Source organism: Oncorhynchus masou, chromosome 3 (assembly GCF_036934945.1).
Source record: "Oncorhynchus masou masou isolate Uvic2021 chromosome 3, UVic_Omas_1.1, whole genome shotgun sequence".
NCBI classification, from domain to species: domain Eukaryota; kingdom Metazoa; phylum Chordata; class Actinopteri; order Salmoniformes; family Salmonidae; genus Oncorhynchus; species Oncorhynchus masou.
The window spans coordinates 8212898-8233068 of NC_088214.1; the positions used below are offsets into that span (position 1 = coordinate 8212898).

Sequence of the window (20171 nt, forward strand, 5' to 3'; positions counted from 1 at the left end):
CTCATCTCTACTGTATATCTACAGATCTCAGAGAAACCTTCATCGGAGCTGGACGCCCTCACATGGACAACCTTGACCCGTTGGATAGAGACATGGAATCAGAGAGGAACCTCATCGAAAGGATAAAATCCATCAAGCAGGAGAAGTGAGTGACGACATGGAGACGTTCTCTGTTGTCGGGGGCAACGTGATGTCTCGAACCTAGAACAACACATCTAACTGAACTAATCAGATGTGTAAAAGAGAAACACTGTCTTAGTTGGTACTGTAGAGGCTGTTTAGTTCTGTATGTTTCGTGGTGTTTTAATGTGTTTGTAACATGCTGGACTGGAAATTATATGACTGTTATAGTTAGTATGTTACAGCTGGCACCAGATACCATACAGCTCGGCTCAGTGTTTTGTCAAACTGTTCCTGGAAGGGTGTGTGTATGTGTTTTTCAGGGAGGAGCTGGCGTGCAGGTTGCCAGAGCTGGAACAGGAGAACTCCGACAACGACAACCTGGACTCTGAGTCATCAATCAGCTCAGAGAGCCTGGACTCAGAAGGTCAGTAGAGGGGTATTTTAGGACTACACCATCCTGCTAGATGCAGGGGTGGACAACTCCAGTCCTCTGGGGCCTGATTGGTGTCTCCATTCATAGCAAACACAGCTGATTAATCAAATTGCGTTCTAAACTGAAGATCATGATTAGTTTATTATTGGAGTCAGGTGTGTTAGCTGTGACACCAATCAGGCCCACCCAAGGACTGGAATTGTCCACCCCCGTTAGAGGATAGTGGGGAGCCTGGAGACTGAGAAGGTCCGTAGAGAGGTTGGGTAGGCCACAACCATCCTCTGCCTTCTTGCACTTCAACTCTTTTCAACTGTTTGTTTTCGCTAATGCTTTATTTTACAGCCCACTGTTACAGCCTAGTCTTTATATTACAGACACTGTTACAGCCTATACTTTATATTACAGCCCAGATAGAAACTTAGAAATGACTTATGAAAACAATAACTTAATAAGTGCATTGTGATGGTACTACTATGAGATTCTTAAACCGGGCTGTAAATTAAAGTCTTGCTTTTCTTTTACTGGGACATTGGTTGACACACAGTATGTGAATTATTTTTACCGATCTCCTGCCAGCCAACTCCTGGCTATATTACGGGAGAGATTTGAAGAAAGAAGTGGTGTATTCCCTGTTAAAGTGGGTCATAACCAGGTGAATGATTTACTGACAGCCTTACCAGTAACTTTGGTATTTCTGTGTTTTTTTGCATAACCAGGCAACAGTAACTATGTTATTTCTGGGTTTTGTGTAACCACGCAACAGTAACTATGTTATTTCTGGGTTTTGTGTAACCACGCAACAGTAACTATGTTACTTCTGGGTTTTGTGTAACCACGCAACAGTAACTATGTTACTTCTGGGTTTTGTGTAACCACGCAACAGTAACTATGTTACTTCTGGGTTTTGTGTAACCACGCAACAGTAACTATGTTACTTCTGGGTTTTGTGTAACCACGCAACAGTAACTATGGTATTTCTTGGTGTCTTATTTCTGACTGAAGAACCTTTTTTTATTTTTAATCAGGAGCAGGCAGACTGTATCAGCCTGTTGTACGAGCCTGGTCCCAGATCGGTCTGCGCGTCGTGTAGCTCAGTTGGTAGAGCATGGTGCTTGCAAGAGCCAGTATAGTGGATTTGATTCTCGGGACCACCTAAATGTCTAATATTATATTCATTCCTCTGATTCTCATTGTCATTCCCAGCACCTACAGATCTGGGACCAGCTGCTATTAGATTAATTCAGAGTGTCTCTACCAGGCCCTGTTTTAACTAGCCAGCTGGTCCCAGATCAGTATGTGGTTTAGCCAACGCATCTTAATAATCCAGACTTTCTCCACCAGGCAGAATGAACCTGTTGTGGAGGAGCCAGAGGCAGGTGTGCCCTCCTAAGCCACCTGACCTGGCCCAGAGAACTACTACAGCCACTGACCAGGCTAGATGGATAGAACCCCCAGCCCACAACAAAACCAGGAGCAGGAACTTCTCCGAGCTGGACATCCCTTTCATAGATGAGGAAGAGGACTAGCCTGGGTGCCAGTCTGTTTTTGCTCCAAATGGAATTATCATGCCAAACATGGCTGTACAATGACAGCAATGGAGTTGGAAAGAGCAGTAAACTGATCTGGGACCAGGCTAGAGGACATCTAGGATGGGGCCATATTGTCCTCCGACAGGTGGCGTCTCTAATACGATGCTAATCCTTCGACTGATAGCATTGGAGCTGTGTTATGGCAACAAGAACCAAGCACATGATGTATATTTTCCTACATCCATTTGTGTGTGTGTGTGTGTGTGTGTGTGTGTGTGTGTGTGTGTAATGATCAAAGCTCAAATCTAATTTTGTTTGTCACATGCGCCGAAAACAACAGATGTCAACCTTGCCTTAAAATGCTTAGTTTTTAAAAGGTAAGAAAAATGTGCTAACTTAATCTAGGGAAAATAGTAACACAATAACGGGCCTGTATACAAGGGGTACCTATACCAAGTCAACGTGAAGGGGTACGGGTTAGTCTAGGTAACTGAGGGAATATTTACAGGACCAGTCAAAAGTTTGGACACACCTACTTATTCAAGAGTTTTTCTTCATTTGTACTATGTTCTACATTGTTGAATAATTGTGAAGACATCAACATTATGAAATAACACATATTAAAGCATGTACATAGTAACCCAAAAAGTGTTAAAAAAAATAAAAATATATATTTAGATTCTTCAAAGTAGCCACCCTTTGCCTTGATGGATAGCTTTGCACACTCTTGGCAACAGTCTTGAAGGAGTTCCCACATATGCTGAGCACTTGTTGGCTGCTTTTCCTTCACTCTGTGGTCCAATTCATCCCAAACCATCTCAATTGGGTTGAGGTCAGGTGATTGTGGATGCAAGGTCATCTGATGTAGCACTCCATCACACTCCTTGGTCAAATAGTGTGTTTTGGGTCATTGTCCTGTTGAAAAACAAATGATAGTCCCACTAAGCGCAAACCAGATGTGATGACGTATCGCTGTGGTAGCCATGCTGGTTAAGTGTGCCTTGAATTACAAATAAATCACTGACAGTGTAACCAGCAAAGCACCCCCACACTATGACACCTCCTCCTCCATGCTTCACAGTGGGAACCACACATGAGATCATCCATTCACCTACCCTGCGTCTCACAAAGACACAGCAGTTGGAACCAAAAATCTACAATTTGGACTCATCAGACCCAAGGACAGATTTCCACTGATCAGATCAGTTTGTCACGTGTGCCGAATACAACAGTGAAATGCTTACGTTTAATGTCTAATGTCCATTGCTCGTGTTTCTTGGCCCAAGCTTGTCTCTTCTTATTTTTGGTGTCATTTAGTAGGGATTTCTTTATAGCAATTTGACCATGAAGGCCTGATTCACGCGGTCTCCTCTGAACAGTTGATGTTGAGATGTCTGTTACTCTGTGAAGCATTTATTTGGGCTGCAATCTGAGGTGCTGTTAACTCTAATGAACTTGTCCTTTGCAGCAGAGGTAACTCTGGGTCTTCCTTTCCTGTGGTGGTCCTCATGAGAGCCAGTTTCATCATAGAGCTTGATGGTTTTTGCAACGGCACTTGAAGAAACTTGGAAAAGTTCTTGAAATTTTCAAGAATGACTGGCCTTCATGTCTTAAAGTAATGATGGACTGTCATTTCTCTTTGAATATTTGAGCTGTTCTTGCCATAATATGGACTTGGCTTTTACCAAATAGGGCTATCTTCTGTATACCACCCCTATCTTGTCACAACACAACTGATTGGCTCAAATGCATTAAGAAGGAAAGAAATTCTACAAATTAACTTTTAACAAAGCACGCCTTTTAATTGAAATGCATTCCAGGTGACTATCTTGTGAAGCTGGTTGAGAGAATGCCAAGAGCGTGCAAAGCTGTCATCAAGGCAAAGGGTAGCTAATTTGAAGAATCTCAAATATAAAATATATTTTGATTTGTTTAACACTTTTTTGGGGGTTACTACATGATGCCATGTGTTATTTCATAGTTTTGATGTCTTCACTATTATTATACAACGTAGAAAATAGTAAGAAAGACCCTTGAATGAGTAGGTGTGTCCAAATGTTTGACTGGTACTGTACATGTAGGTAGGGGTAAAAGTGACAATGCATAGATAATAAACAGAGTAGCAGCAGTGTATGTGAAGCGTGTGAATGTATGTATGTGTGTGTGTGTGTTGGAGTTTTTGTGTAGTGTGTGTGTGGCTAGAGTCCAGTGAGGGTACATCGAGCCTGTGCAAGAAAGTCAGTGAAATTCTTTTTGAATAACTACGAGATGGCCACCCGGAATATGTAAATAGTCCGGGTGGCCATTTGATTAACTGTTCAGCAGTCTAATGGCTTGGGGGTAGAAGCTCTCAAGGAGCCTTTTGGTCCTAGACTTGGCGCTACGGTACTGCTTGCCATGTGGTAGCAGAGAGAAGTTTGTCACTTACATTTTTACATTTTAGTAATTTAGCAGATGCTCTTATTCAGAGCGACTTACAGTAGTGAGCGCATACATTTTTATATTTGTTCGTACTAGGCCACTGTGGGAATCGCACCCACAACCCTGGCAAGTGCCGTGCTCTACCAACTGATCTTCCTTTTGACACCGCCTGGTATAGAGATCCTGGATGGCAGGAAGCTCGGTCCCAGTGATGCACTGGGCCATACACACTGGTTATGCAACCAGTCAGAATGCTCTCGATGGTGCAGCTGTAGAACCTTTTGAGAATCTAAGGACCCATGCCAAATCTTTTCAGCCTCCTGAGGGGGGAATAGGTGTTGTCGTGCCCTCTTCATGACAGTCTTGGTGTGTTTGAACCATGATAGGTCCTTAGTGACATGAACACTAGGGAACATGAAGCTCTCGTTCTGCTCCACTACATCTCAGTCTATGTGAAGGGGGGGGGGGGTGCTTGTCCCTCCTCCTGTAGTCCACGATGCTGCTGTTGACATTGAGAGCCTCTTAAGAAAGCATCTGTGGTCTTCTAATGATGTCATAATGGAATTACACAAGACACAGTGCAGTCTGTTGTACCAATGCACCTTTGATATTAACCATGTACAATCTCATGTTATTGTAAAGGCAAGTATTTTGGATGTCTCACCTGTGGACAGTAGTATAACGAGGACCAAATCATTTTAATCCATAATACAGGTTCCTTGTTTGCAATGGACTACTTCTATGGCACCTAGTTTGGTACTTGATAATTAACCTCAAATGGAAACAATACAGTCAAGATTGTTTTAAGGTTATCAGCATATTTGTGTTTTTCTGTTTTCTTTGAAATTGAGATGGATATTTTCACCTTGGTCCCCCCTTTTTTTTAAACAATATATTTATTGACATATTTTCACATTTTCACAAGCACCCCACCCCCTCCCCCCAAAAACATGACAATTAAAGGTTGACTCATCTAAATGATATAGACAGGAGCAGCACTGAAGAGATTGCGATGAGCGCGATGCAAGACTTTGCTCTTAAGACAGAATCTGCATGAGTTTGCTTCACAGAGTTACAATGTGAAGCGTACAGGACCAAAACATCAGAGAAGTTTAGCCTCACTTCAATGCTCTTAGTTGTTGCGTAAATTGACCGACAATGCTATTTACTTTGAGCATCTACTTCATATCTCTGAGTCTACCTTTTAAGATAATGCACCTTCTCTCTCCCTCATCATAGATTTAAATGACTGCCTGCTCACTTCTGTAATGTTGTATATTACTTTATCATGTCTGTGTATTATGAATGGGGTAATTCCCGAATTATACTGAGCAAAAATGTAAACGCAACAATTTCTAAGATTTTACTGAGTTATAAGAAAATCAAGTCAATTGAAATAAATAAATTAGGCCCTAATGTATGGATTTCACATGACTGGGCAGTGGATGGGCACAGGCCCACCCACTGTGGAGCCGGACCCAGCCAATCAGAATGAGTTTTTCCCACACAAAAGAGCTTTATGACAGACAGAAATACTCCTTGGGCACAACAAAAAATATAAACGTAACATGTAAAGTGTTGGTGCCATGTTTCATGAGCTGAAACTTAAAGATCCCAGAAATGTTCCATATGCAAAAAAAGCTTATTTCTCTCCAATTTTGTTTAAATCCTTGTTAGTGAGCATTTCTCCTTTGCCAAGATAATCCATCCACCTGGCAGGTGTGGCATGTCCAGAAGCTGATTTAAACAGCATGATTATTACACAGGTGCACCTTGTGCTGGGGACAATAAAAGGCCCCTGAAATGTGCAGTTTTGTAACACGACACAATGCCACAAATTTCTCAAGTTTTGAGGGAGCGTGCAATTGGCATACTGACTGCAGGAATGTCCACCAGAGCTGTTGCCAGAGGATTTAATGTTAATTTCTCTACCATAAACCGCATACACGGTCATTTTAGAGAATTTGGCAGTACGTCCAACCGGCCTCACAACCGGTCCACAACCAATCCATAGATTAGGACCTAATGAATGTATTTCAACTGACAGATTTCCTCGAACTGTAACACCGTAAACTCAATGCAATTGTTGCATGTTGGGTTTTCACTTACGTATGTGATGGACATGTCTCTGTGCCAAACAACCAATACACGAAGACGAGGTGAAAAGGTAACTGTAGACTACTTGTTTTTTTTTTTATTTCGCCTCCAATTAATTATAATATCAGAGCATGTGTTACTGTACTGTCCGAAAAGATGTTCCTCTGTTCTGGCAAAACTTACAGATGATGTCGACAAAATAAATGTTGTGATCGATAGTACAAACTTTTTTACTGAACCTATCAAATCCAGAGGTTCCGCTTCTGCCTCCTTAGCGCCTGCCAATCAGGGCTAAGTCTCGTACCGGAGGGGCGGTTTGTTTTTTACACAGGAAGATGGATCAAAATGAGGTGGGGAAATGTGCATTGGGTAATCACTTGCTATGTAGCCAGAGAAGGCGAAGTCAAATATTGATCATTTTCCAGAGCTTATTACTGAAGTTACCCCTCTGACATCAAGAATGGACATAAGTTAACAATGACGGGAGAAAAGAAGAAGAAAAAGCGGCTGAACCGCAGCGTTCTTCTGGCTAAGAAAATTATTATAAAAGATGGAGGCAGTGTGAGTAACGTTAGCTAACATATTTTGCTATTTTTCTAAGTTAGCCTAATGGCTATGTACAGTGACATGTTTTGCATGATTTTATTTTGCTTGTTTTATCAAGTTTAGCTACCAGTTGTTTCCGGGCTGGGCAGTTTAACATGTCAGCTCACTAGTGTCATGTCAAACTAGCAGCTGTTGGCTAGCTAATGTTTGCTAGGTGGTACAAGTTGTAGCGTTACTGTTAAAGGTAACAAGACCACAGCGAGTTAGCAAGTCAGCTGTTAGCTTTGAGCCACGCGTCATCCGAGTTTGTTTGGTGTTGTGTTTGACGTAAGATGTGTTTTTTTTTTTAGCTTTTAGATTCAAATTTTGCCTCGTGTGTGATAGCTAGTCATGCTACTGTAGTATTCAAACAAAGCAAATCGAACACGTTTAACTCGTGTCAGTTGTTTGCAATGGTGTAGAAAACATTAGGAACACCTTACAAATATTGAGTTGCACCCCCTGTTGCCCTCAGAACAGCCTCACTTAGTCGGGGCATGGACTACAAGGTGTCAACAGCGTTCCACAGGGATGCTGGCCCATAGTTGACAAGGTTTGCCGGGTGTCCTTTGGGTGGTGGACCATTGATGCACAAGGGAACTGTTGCGCGTGGGGGGGAAACCCAGCAGCAGCGTTGCTGTTCTTGACACACAAACCGGTGTGCCTGGCAGCTAAGTTCAAAGGCACTTAAATATTTTGTTGCCCATTCACCCTCTGAATGATACACAATCCATGTCTCAAGGCTTAAAAATCATTATTTAACCCGTCTCTCCCTTAATCTACACTGATGTTTTGAAGTGGATTTAATAAGGGATCATAGCTTTCACCTGGTCAGTCTGTCGTTGAAGAAGCATGTGTTACTAATGTTTGTACACTGAATGTAGATAAAACATTAGATCGCTAATGCTGTGTTTTGGCCAATGAGAGGCTTTGACGCAATAGGTCGGCCATGTTGGCTCTACCCAGAAGGAGTAGTCCTCAATCGGAATGAATGGAATTATATTGTATCTCAATTCATTTTTTTAACTACTTCACCATCGGTTCAGTTATTTAAATTGCATTCGGTATTATTATTTTTTCTCTGCACTCATTGCGCAGTTTCTCTGAAGCTAAATCAGATCAAGACCAAACTGCAATGTTGTAGGGTGTTGAATTTTCCATTCATATTTTTGTATCTTCTATGTTTAGCTCGCATAATATAATTTAAAACTATGCATTAAGGTGTCTGTAATATAATAAACATTGCAACAACAACAACAAAAAATCATAATGCAATTCTAGAGCTTCCAAAATAGTTCTTACAGTGGTGGGGGAGAGCCAAGATGGAGGCATGGCGGATTCAACAGAATGGTGGGGTAGTTTGAAGATGGAGGCACAGTAGCTTCAAAACGAGTCCTGTTAGTCATCTATGTTTACTATTTTCTACATTCTATAATAAAATAGTGAAGACCTCAAAACTATGAAATAACACATATGGAATCATGTATTAACCAAAAAGTGTTTAACAAATAAAAATGCATCTTATTTGAGATTCTTCAAAGTAGCCACCCTTTGCCTTGATGACAGCTTTGTACACTGTTTACTTTGTAGACTCTCAAATATGAAATATATTTTGATTTTAACACTTTTTGGGTTACATGATTCCATATGTGTTATTTCATAGTTTTGATGTCTTCTATTATTCTACAATGTAGAATATAGTACAAATAAAGAAAAACCCTTTAAGTAGGTGCTCTACAACCTTTGACCGGTGGAAATCTGTCCTTTTGGTCCTAGTATATATATATAAGGTTTTTTTTTAAATACCATACTTCCATACACAAACAACAACATACTGCCGGACACACATCAACATCACCCCTGCTCTGACCCACCGGCTCACACCCCCATCTCCACCGCCCCTATCACTCTCTTCCACATGGACTCAAACTGCACCAGGGGCTGGTGGCACCGTAATTGGGGAAGAAGGGATTGTATTAATGTCTGGAATGGAATAAATTGAATGGTATTGAACTATTGACTGCTACTGTGTGTATGTATATGTGCTCCGATATTACATTTTTGGCCGATTTTAAAATATCCAATATTTTCCTTAAAAACCAACACCGATTTCCTAAAAATGTTGGTGGTCTTTTTAAGTAGATAACACACACACGGACGCAGTGGTCTAAGGCACTGCATCTCCATGCATAGGCGTCACTACAGTCCCTGGTTCGATTCCAGGCTGTATTTCATCCGGCCCGTGATTGGGAGTCCCATAGGGCGGCACACAATTGGCCCAGCTTCGTCAGGGTTTGGCCTCGTCATTGTAAATAAGAATTTGTTCTTTACTGACCTTAAATAAAGGTTACACACACACCACACTGACAAAGTTATTTTGTTGGCATTTGCTTATGTCCCCATTACCAGTAAAACATCAACCTATTTCTTTCACTTACTTGCTGTGCTTTTTCGATGTTCAGTCGAAAAATGACTGCACGTCACCTAATATTTTAACGCTTTGATGATAGAATCTTTTTTTTACCTAGTTTACGCATTGATTACACACTGACTCGTATTTCATGTCACAACGATTCTTCGATTACGTATGCTACGATGCTTGTAAAGGTGTTGGTCATAAATAAAAAGCTAGCTAGCTCATGGATGGACGATGTTCTTCCCCAAAAACATAGTAAAACGACATCTGTTACAGTAGCTATAGCTAGCTAACTATATAGCTAGGTGTCATCTAAAATAACTAATTTATAAGACAGTTCTTATTTTATTTTACCTTTATTTAACCAGGAAAGTCAGTTAAGAACAAATTCTTATTTTCAATGACTGCCTAGGAACAGTGGGTTAACTGCCTGTTCAGAACTTGTCAGCTCGGGGGTTTGAACTCGCAACCTTCCGGTTACTAGTCACACGCTCTAACCACTAGGCCACTCTGCCGCCCTAATTCTATAGTACACAGCGTTGTACGAGATCTTCAGTTTCTTGGCAATTTCTCGCATGAATAGCCTTCATTTTCTCAGAACAAGAATAGCCTGAGTTTCAGGAGAAAGTCCTTTTGCTTCTGGCCATTTTGAGCCTGTAATCGAATGCTGATGCTCCACAAAGATACTCAACTAGTCTAAAGGAGGCCAGTTTTATTGCTTCTTAATTAGAACAACAGTTTTCAGCTGTGCTAACATAATTGTAAAAGGGTTTTCTAATGATCAATTAGCCTTTTAAAATGATCAACTTGGATTAGCTAACACAATGTACCATTGGAACACAGGGGTGATGGTTGCTGATAATGGGCCTATGTAGATATTCCATTAAAGCTACAATAGTCATTTAAAACATTAACAATGTCTACACTGTATTTCTGATCAATTTGATGTTATTTTAATGGACAACCTTTTTTGCTTTTCTTTCAGAAACAAGGACATTTCTAAGTGACACAACTTTTGAATGCTAGTGTAGGTATGCACGTCAGCTTTGACATCGGTTTTGCACACTGGCGTTAAACTAGACATCGGGCCGATACCGATGTTGGCATTTTTAGCTAAATTCATCCGTTTCCGATATGTTTACAGAATTATTTTAATATATATATTTTTTTAATATATCGTACATACTCACTCACTGGTTGGGTGTGTTGCTTTCCTCTGTAGCTCGCTGAAGCATGAGGTTGGTACAATGTCTGTAGGGATGTGATGGCTATAAAATGTATGATTTGTAAATGTCATCTGAAAGGACTGACATTTTGTTGACAACATGAATTGTTGTCAGTTAATGACTTTGTCAGCTCACACTACTCCAAACAAAATGTTACCTAGCTGGCTGAAATACGCTGTGAGTTTGCTTGAGTTTTGTCCCTTCAATTCAGGCCTCAATAATAACCAAAAGGTCAATGATCTTGATTGAGTAATGTGGTTCTTTTGGAGCAGGGTTTGGGTAGGTACTAGAATTGAGAGGGAGATGCCACTTGTTTATGTTGGCTATAGTCTTGAGCCAATGAGATCTCACGAGAACCATATGTTCTCAGCAATAATACTTTGGATTTCAAATAGCCTTTGACACGGTTTTGGTTACCTGCAGACTAGCTTGATCTAGGCAATGGCAGTCAGAATGAAACTAGCCGTTCTTGACATTGCATGATTTGTGTTCTAGAATGAACACACCCAGCCCTACTTTTACAGACAACATGGCTTTCCCACCTCTCTGTCAAGACTCCCATGTCCCCTCTTCCATCTCCAGGAAGTGGATGCTTCTGCGTTCCTCCCCACGCATGTAAAAGGATTGGTGTTAGCATGGGTAGGGAGTTCCATCATGTTTCACCAGTCTTTTCCTTTTAAATCCATGAGCAGAAGTCAACATGTTAGTGGACACTTGGGGTTAGAAGGGCAGTCCCACTCACTATACTCAGCACCTGTTGCAGTTTACTGGCTGTTCACTCGCACTGCACACACTATTTTTGAAACGAGTTGTCCGTTGGCTATTTAAATTAAAGTTTTGTGGATGTGCATACAGCACTTTGGAATTGTATGCCTGTCAGCTAATCGTTTTTTTTCTTATTTTCTCTCCCTCCTCCCTCCTTTTCTCTTATCTCTATCTTTTCCGTTCTTCTTCTCTCTCTCTCTCCATGCTGTAGCCCCAGGGGATGGGTGATCCCAGCGTCTATCACGCTGTGGTGGTGATCTTCCTGGAGTTCTTTGCCTGGGGGCTTCTTACCACGCCCATGCTAACGGTAGGTTAATCCCCCCGCCATCAAAGTCAGCAGCACACCACCCTGCATACCACTGCTGGCTTGCTTCTGAAGCTAAGCAGGGTTGATCCTGGTCAGTCCCTGGATGGGAGACCAGATGCTGCTGGAAGTGATGTTCGAGGGCCAGTAGGAGGCACTCTTTCCTCTGGTCTTAAAAAAATATCCCAATGCCCCAGGATACTGCCCCGTGTAGTGTGCCGTCTTTCGGATGGGACGTTAAACGGGTGTCCTGACTCTCGAGGTCATTAAAGATCCCATGGCACTTATCGTAAGAGTAGGGGTGTTAACCCCGATGTCCTGGCTAAATTCCCAATCTGGCCCTCAAACCATCACGATCACCTAATAATCCCCAGTTTACATTGGCTCATTCATCCCCCTCCTCTCCCCTGTAAATATTCCCCGGGTCGTTGCTGTAAATGAGAACGTGTTCTCAGTCAACTTACCTGGTAAAATAACAGATAAATAAAAATGTTAAGAACCCTGAGCATACCACACCCATGCTAACGGTAGGTTAACCCCCTGAGCTCACCACGCCCATGCTGACTGTAGGTTAACCCCCTGAGCCCACGGTTACGTCCCTAGAGTGCACTGCTGTTGACCAGGACCCATAGGGCTTATTCAGTGATATGTACTGTAGAGCATAGGACTATGTCACATAGAACTGCTCACCACGCCCATCCCCTCAGTAGAAACTGTAATTAGGTAAACCACCACACAGCTGTGCCCACCTGCTCCCCTTAACTATGGAGCTAGGACTACATTACATACAGTAGTGATACAACCCATGCTCACGGTAGTCCAAACCACCACCTGTTCTCTAGCTTACGTTGTTCTACGTACGGTAGGGAACAGGAAAGCAACGCCTTGTTCTACGTGCGGTAGGGAACAGGAACGCAACGCCTGTGTCTGTTGCACAAATTTACCACCGGCTAAAGCCTTGGGCCTAACAACACTCATGCCAATATATCCTCCAAACCAGCTTCTCGGTCATTAACACATGAGTAAACCACCACCTGGTCTCAGGTGTGACTCACACCTGGTCCAACTGCTCCTCTCAACTATTAAACAACACATGAGTAAACCACCACCTGGTCTCAGGTGTGACTCACACCTGGTCCAACTGCTCCTCTCAACTATTAAACAACACATGAGTAAACCACCACCTGGTCTCAGGTGTGACTCACACCTGGTCCAACTGCTCCTCTCAACTATTAAACAACACATGAGTAAACCACCACCTGGTCTCAGGTGTGACTCACACCTGGTCCAACTGCTCCTCTCAACTATTAAACAACACATGAGTAAACAACCACCTGGTCTCAGGTGTGACTCACACCTGGTCCAACTGCTCCTCTCAACTATTAAACAACACATGAGTAAACAACCACCTGGTCTCAGGTGTGACTCACACCTGGTCCAACTGCTCCTCTCAACTATTAAACAACACATGAGTAAACCACCACCTGGTCTCAGGTGTGACTCACACCTGGTCCAACTGCTCCTCTCAACTATTAAACCCACGGTTAGTGGTTACTTAGGGATACATACAGCTGGGCTATACGATGCATGCTCATTGATCACAGTAATCTACAACCCATTTTGCTACTGAATGCAAAACCAAGCTTCAACGACACATGCCCACGCGAGCCCAAATGGCCATCACACCGGAGGCCAAAGCATGCAGTACGCCTCGTGCCCGGAGTTTGTCCTGACCACATCACCTGTCTGGGAGAAGAAACTGCATCTAACTCGAGGTCCTTGTTAAAGCGTAACTATAAGGTGTGATTGATCATGATGAACCACCTAACGCAGAGCATTACATTCAGGGACTTTTCTATGCAGAAAATCATTTGGCGTGCCGCCTAAGTGTTTCGGGCCGCCTATGCCCCCCCAACTTAAACCAGATATAAAATATGTAGAGGAGATAATGGATATAAATATATATTTCAATTAGATATTCTTTAAGACCTAACAATCACCAAAATAAAAGCTTGACAGTCGGAGAATCTAAAATTCCCCAAATGATTCATTCAAAAGTATTTTGGCCATGGCCCCATTTCAAATCAAATTTTATTTGTCACATACACACGGTTAGCAGATGTTAATGGTCACATACACACGGTTAGCAGATGTTAATGGTCACATACACACGGTTAGCAGATGTTAATGCGAGTGTAGTGAAATGTTTGTGCTTCTAGTTCCGACAATGCAGTAATAACCAACTAGTAATCTAACCTAACAATTTCACAACTATCTTATACACACAAGTGTAAAGGGATGAAGAATATGTCCATAAAGATATATGAATGCGTGATGGTACAGAACGGCATAGGCAAGATGCAGTAGATGGTATAGAGTACAGTATATACATATGAGTAATGTAGGGTATGTAAACATATTAAGTGGCATTGTTTAAAGTGGCAAGTGATATATTTTTACATGAATTTTTCCATTATTAAAGTGGCTGGAGTTGAGTCAGTATGTTGGCAGCAGCCACTCAATGTTAGTTGTGGCTGTTTAACTGTCTGATGGCCTTGAGCTAGAAGCTGTTTTTCCAGTCTCTCGGTCCCAGCTTTGAAGCACCTGTACTGACCTTGCCTTCTGGATGATAGCGGGGTGAACAGGCAGTGGCTCGGGTGGTTGTTGTCCTTTATGGCCTTCCTGTGACATCGGGTGGTGTAGGTGTCCTGGAGGGCAGGTAGTTTGCCCCCGGTGATGCGTTGTGCAGACCTCACTACCCTCTGGAGAGCCTTACGGTTGTGGGTGGAGCAGTTGCCGTACCAGGCGGTGATACAGCCCGACAGGATGCTCTCGATTGTGCATCTGTAAGAGTTTGTGAGTGCTTTTGGTGATAAGCCAAATTTCTTCAGCCTCCTGAGGTTGAAGAGGCACTGCTGTGCCTTCTTCACCACGCTGTCTGTGTGGGTGGACCAATTCAGTTTGTCCGTGATGTGTACGCCAAGGAATTTAAAACCTACTACTGTCCCGTCGATGTGGATAGGGTGATGCTCCCTCTGCTGTTTCCTGAAGTCCACAATCATCTCCTTAGTTTTGTTGACGTTGAGTGTGAGGTTATTTTCCTGACACCACACTCTGAGGGCCCTCACCACCTCCCTGTAGGCCGTCTCGTCGTTGTTGGTAATCAAGCCTACCACTGTAGTGTCGTCTGCAAACTTGATTCAGTTGGAGGCGTGCATGTCCACGCAGTCGTGGGTGAACAGGGAGTACAGGAGAGGGCTCAGAACGCACCCTTGTGGGGCCCCGGTGTTGAGGATTTGATTTCGTTATAACGTTTGTGTCACTCAAATAGCATAAGCGATGGAAAGATGTGTAGAATTGCTGGACATTTGCTTTAAAACTGCTCATGTTATTTCAGCCTCATGGAAAGATGTGTAGAATAGCAAGAAATTAGCTTTAAAACTGCTAAATTGTCACTGCGGCCAACTAAAATGTCAAGTCGGGCGACCGCACCACTGGCCACCCTCATGGCCATACCCCCGCCACGCCCACCACCTAAGCCCCATTTTGATCCAGGAAAACCACTAATATTACAATGTTTCTCATCAATATCTCAGATCTCTATAGGTGTCTAAGCCACCACTGAGCCAGCCCCATTGCACCCCACCAACACTGAGCACAACAAGCTCATTATAAGTCACACTAGATATGAATGTCTGCTAAATGACCAAAATGATAAGGACCCTCGTCCCCCAAAAGGACCGGATTGCATAAATCATTCATAATGACTGTTTTATGTTGCATTCGTACCTCCCACCCATTCCTAATTCTTTCCTAAGCACAACCAGAGAGTGACATTTCCCCACAAACAGCTGCACTATAACGGCTATGAATAATTGAATTGATAATTTTAAATGTTGAGCGAGCCTGATGACGCAGCCTGTTGTGTGGATGAGAGGCTCTGTGTTGGTAGGAACTAATGGACTGAATATGTAAAGGGACATCAAACCGTGTGTTATTTGAACGGGGGTCCCTTTCACTTTTGAAAGGGCTTATCAGAAAGCGAGGGAGAGAGAAGTTCAGTGCAAGGTTGTTGTTATAGGTCTGAGTCCCAAATGGCACCCTATTCCCTATATAGTGCACTACCTTTGAAAAGGGCCAATAGGGCTCTGGTCAAAAGTAGTGCACTATATAGTGTTGTGAAATATTCTAATCAAGTGAGAGACATTGTCATATCTTCAAACAATCATCCTTATTTATTTGAATAATGAGGCTGGTCGACCCTTGAGTGTTGGACCGAGTAACTTTACACAAATGCAGAGTACTATATATAGCTGATGCTAACAATACTCAGTCATGGTTGGTTCAATCCCTCCCATGCACACCAAGGAGCATCATAAGCCACTCTGGGTTCATCCTGTCATTATCTTCATGTGGGTTGTTGCCTTAACCCCACCCTGGATTAGTCTCCCAGATGCACGGAGGGTTTTGAGACACGGGATTGTTCTACTCCTAAACTATCGCTAGTTAAACACATTATTGTCTATATGTCATTTTTCTCTCACAATAGGGTGCTATTTGGGACGGGGCCTAGATGTAAACGTGACTCCCCTCAATGGAAGAACTACTGAAAGAACTAATCATATCAGACAAACTATATACAATGTTCAAAAATATAAACCTAACATGTAACAATATTTTGAATTATAGTTAATATAAAGAAATCAGTCAATTCAAATAATTTCATCTATGGATTTCCCATGACTGGGAATACAGGTATGCATCAGTTGGTCACAAACACCTTAAACACCATATGTCTCACGCAGCATGACACATCTCCGTTGCATAGAGTTGATTGTGGCCTTTGGAATGTTGTCCCACTCATCAATGGCTGTGCAAAGTTGCTGGATATTGTTGGGAACTGGAACACGCTGTCATACTAATCGATCCAGAACCCCCCAAACGTGCTCAATGGGTGACTTGTCTGAGCATGCAGGCCATGGAAGAAATGGGACATTTTCAACTTCCAGGAATTGTGTACCGATCCTTGCGACATTTTTTATTTATTTATTATATATATTTTTTTCCTTTATTTAACCAGGCAAGTCAGTTAAGAACAAATTCTTATTTTCAATGATGGCCTAACTGCCTGTTCAGGGGCAGAACGACAGATTTGTACCTTGTCAGCTCGAGGGTTTAAACTTGCAACTTTCCGGTTACTAGTCCAACGCTCTAACCACTAGGCTACGCTGCCATGCATTGTCATTTAAAAAAATGAGGTGATGGCGGTGGATAATTGACACGACAATGGTCCTCAGGATGTCATCCCGATATCTCTGTGCATTCAAATTGCTATAGATAAAATGCGATTGTGTTCATCTGTAGCTTATGCCTGCCCATACCATAACCCCACCGCCACAATGAGGCACTCTGTTTACAACGTTGACATCAGCAAACCGCTCGCCCACACGACGCAATCTGCCCGGTACAGTTGACACCGGGATTAATCCTCCAAAGAGCACACTTCTCCAGCGTGTCAGTGGCCATCAAAGGTGAGCATTTGCCTACTGAAGTCTACACCGTACTGCAGTCAGGTCAAGACCCTGGTGTGGACGTCCTGGGCTGGTGTGGTTACACGTGGTCTGTGGTTGTGAGGACAGGTGAACATACTGCTAAATTCTCAGAAATCAACATATTTAATTCTTTGGCAACAGCTCTGGTGGACATTCCTGCAGATGTCTGGGGCATTGTGTGTTGTGATAAAACTGTCCATTTTTAGTGGCCTTTATTGTCCCCAGCACAAAGTGCATGTGTGTAATGTTCATGCTTTTTTTTTGATCAGCTTCTTGCTATGCCACACCTGTCAGGTGGATGGATTATTTTGGCAAAGGAAAAATGCTCACGAATAGGGATGTAAACAAATGTGTGCACACATTTTTGAGAAATAACTTTCTTTTTTTTGTGTGAGATTGGAACATTTCTGCCATCTTTTATTTCAACTCATGAAACAAGGGGCCAACCCTTATTACACATTGTGTTTATATAATAGTGAATTTGAAAATACATTGTTTGTGTTGACGTCCAGGAGATTGTTATTTTCATACGCTGCCTTGCAATGGCACTGACATGTTTACTATGGCTCCAGTTACTAACCACAAATGATCTTTGAGCTACAATATTGACATGCACACATGTTCATTACGGCACAAGGTAGCAAAGCGTTTTGCAACATAATGTGAAAACAAGTGTTTTTGTTATTGGACAAGTTCAGTGGAACCTCCTCATTTTTGGAGTGTTTTCGACCTTTAGTCTGCTCAGTCTGGGGCGGCAGGTAGCCTAGTGGTTAGAGCGTTGGACTAGTAACAAAGGTTGCTAGGTCGAATCCCGAGCTGACAAGGTACAAATCTGTCGTTCTGCCCCTGAACATGTCAGTTAACCCACTGTTCCTAGGCCGTCATTGAAAATAAGAATTTGTTCTTAACTGACTTGCCTAGTTAAATAAAGGTAAAATAAATATATTTAATTAAATAAAAATAAACATGTCTGGAGTGGAGTGTAACTGGTGCTTATCTTGACTGTTGTCCTGACGACATTTCAGAGAGGTCAACATTTTTTGAATTTTGGGTTAATCAGAGGGCACTGGGGAGACTAGAGATTGGCATCAATGTTCCCAGCTCATTTAACTACCAATGTACATTAATCTACCGCTGTGAAGCAGGCAAGAAGTACATCTCAAATACTATTGACTTTTTAAAACGGCATGGCATTGACTTAGCATTTAGTATTTGGACTGCCATGCCTGACTTCTGACCTCTATCATTTCCCTCAAATGCACAATGTGTCTGATTTTGCCTGAGTGTGTTTCAGTGACCTTCCTTCGGTTAACAATGAAACAAAACGGTTTACTTTAAAAGATACCTAACTTTACACAGTGTGCTTCGACCTTTCCACCTCTGCTTTTAGTTTCTGTGACCTAACTCATTGTATTTGTTCTCTCAGTATCCAAGACGCAGAAAGGTCATGATCAAATAATGAAGTGGATATTGTGTAATGGGTGTTTTCCTGTGCTGTAGTCTGACTAACTATCGACCTAAGTGAACATGTTTAAATGGTTGTCATTGAGCAGAGTCTTTATCCATAGCGATTTACAGTTTGTGCATTCGTCTTATGTGGTTGGCTCACCTGGCCATTTGATCACAGTTGTAGTAGAGTACATTTTTCTTCAAGGTAACCATCAGCTGATCACATGGCTGACGTCAAATGCATTGTTTTTTTGGGGGGAGGGGTTCTCTAGTGAAGACCAGTCACCTTAGGTCATACGTCTGTTACACTGTACTAATAGACACAAGTTATTTTTGTTTTGTCTCTTTCTTTTTTTTTTAAATATTGAAGTCGATATTGTGAATGCAAGAGTGTTAACCCACACAGTACAGTGTTACCTTACTGTAGGCTACTGTATGGACACAACAGTTGAGGTGTTATCTGTGTTTGTTTCCCCAGGTCTTACATCAAACATTCCCTCAACACACATTCCTGATGAATGGGCTTATTCACGGTGTCAAGGTAAGATAGCGACAGTTTACAGCGGCCTAGCTTGTTGGAGTCTAGCCTGTAGCTAGGACACTCTTTAGGTAAACTCACCATGGTCCATGTTTATGTAGTTGGGTGTGTAGATGCTGTTAATCTCTTGTTGACTGTAGTGGAGCGTTTCAGTGACGTGCACCTCAGGTTGTCTGTGTAGATGTTAACCTCAAGTTGGGGGTGTGTGTAGATGTTGGAAGGCGGGAGTGTGTATGCCTAGTATAGTAGGTTGTATCATGGGAAAGCATGGACTACTGGACTAGAGCCACAAACAGTACGTGTGAAGGATTGTCCCATGTTAGTTACTCATTATTTCAGTGCACAGATCACCAAGGTCTCCTCATTTCTCTCCCTCCCCTAGGGTATTTTGTCATTCCTGAGTGCTCCTCTGATTGGTGCGCTGTCAGATGTATGGGGTAGGAAGTCCTTCCTGCTGCTAACAGTCTTCTTCACCTGTGCCCCCATCCCCCTCATGAAGATCAGCCCATGGTGAGAACACACACACTACATCACTAATACATCTCTATGGGCTGTGATGGTGCAGAGACAAATTAATAGCATAAAAAAGCATGGTCAACTTCAAGTCTGTGAAGGTGTTTTAAAGACGCACTGTGAAGACATTGCCCCGCCATTTCCTGGTTGCAACAATTCTAATAGTTCTAATTTCAGTTTGTGACAAAAAACAAGGAAGTGTATATACAGTGCCTTGCGA

General features: G+C 42.4%; 2 protein-coding genes across 2 annotated transcripts in view; both read left to right on the forward strand.

The window, feature by feature from the left end:
- Positions 1-6821, forward strand: part of LOC135509409 (unconventional myosin-IXb-like) — an 82566-nt gene extending 75745 nt beyond the window's left edge. Inside the window, 4 exon segments of the mRNA XM_064930053.1 lie at positions 25-63; positions 66-145; positions 444-547; positions 1898-6821. Of these exon segments, the coding sequence (XP_064786125.1) occupies positions 25-63; positions 66-145; positions 444-547; positions 1898-2082 (408 nt within the window). The 3' untranslated portion in view covers positions 2083-6821.
- A 90-nt stretch (positions 6822-6911) lies between these two features.
- mfsd14a2 (major facilitator superfamily domain containing 14A2) overlaps positions 6912-20171 on the forward strand; it is a 62930-nt gene continuing 49670 nt past the window's right edge. Inside the window, exons 1-4 of the mRNA XM_064930064.1 lie at positions 6912-7164; positions 11807-11902; positions 19379-19441; positions 19821-19948. Coding sequence (XP_064786136.1) covers positions 7081-7164; positions 11807-11902; positions 19379-19441; positions 19821-19948 — 371 coding nt within the window. The 5' untranslated portion in view covers positions 6912-7080. The remainder of the gene's footprint in view (positions 7165-11806; positions 11903-19378; positions 19442-19820; positions 19949-20171) is intronic.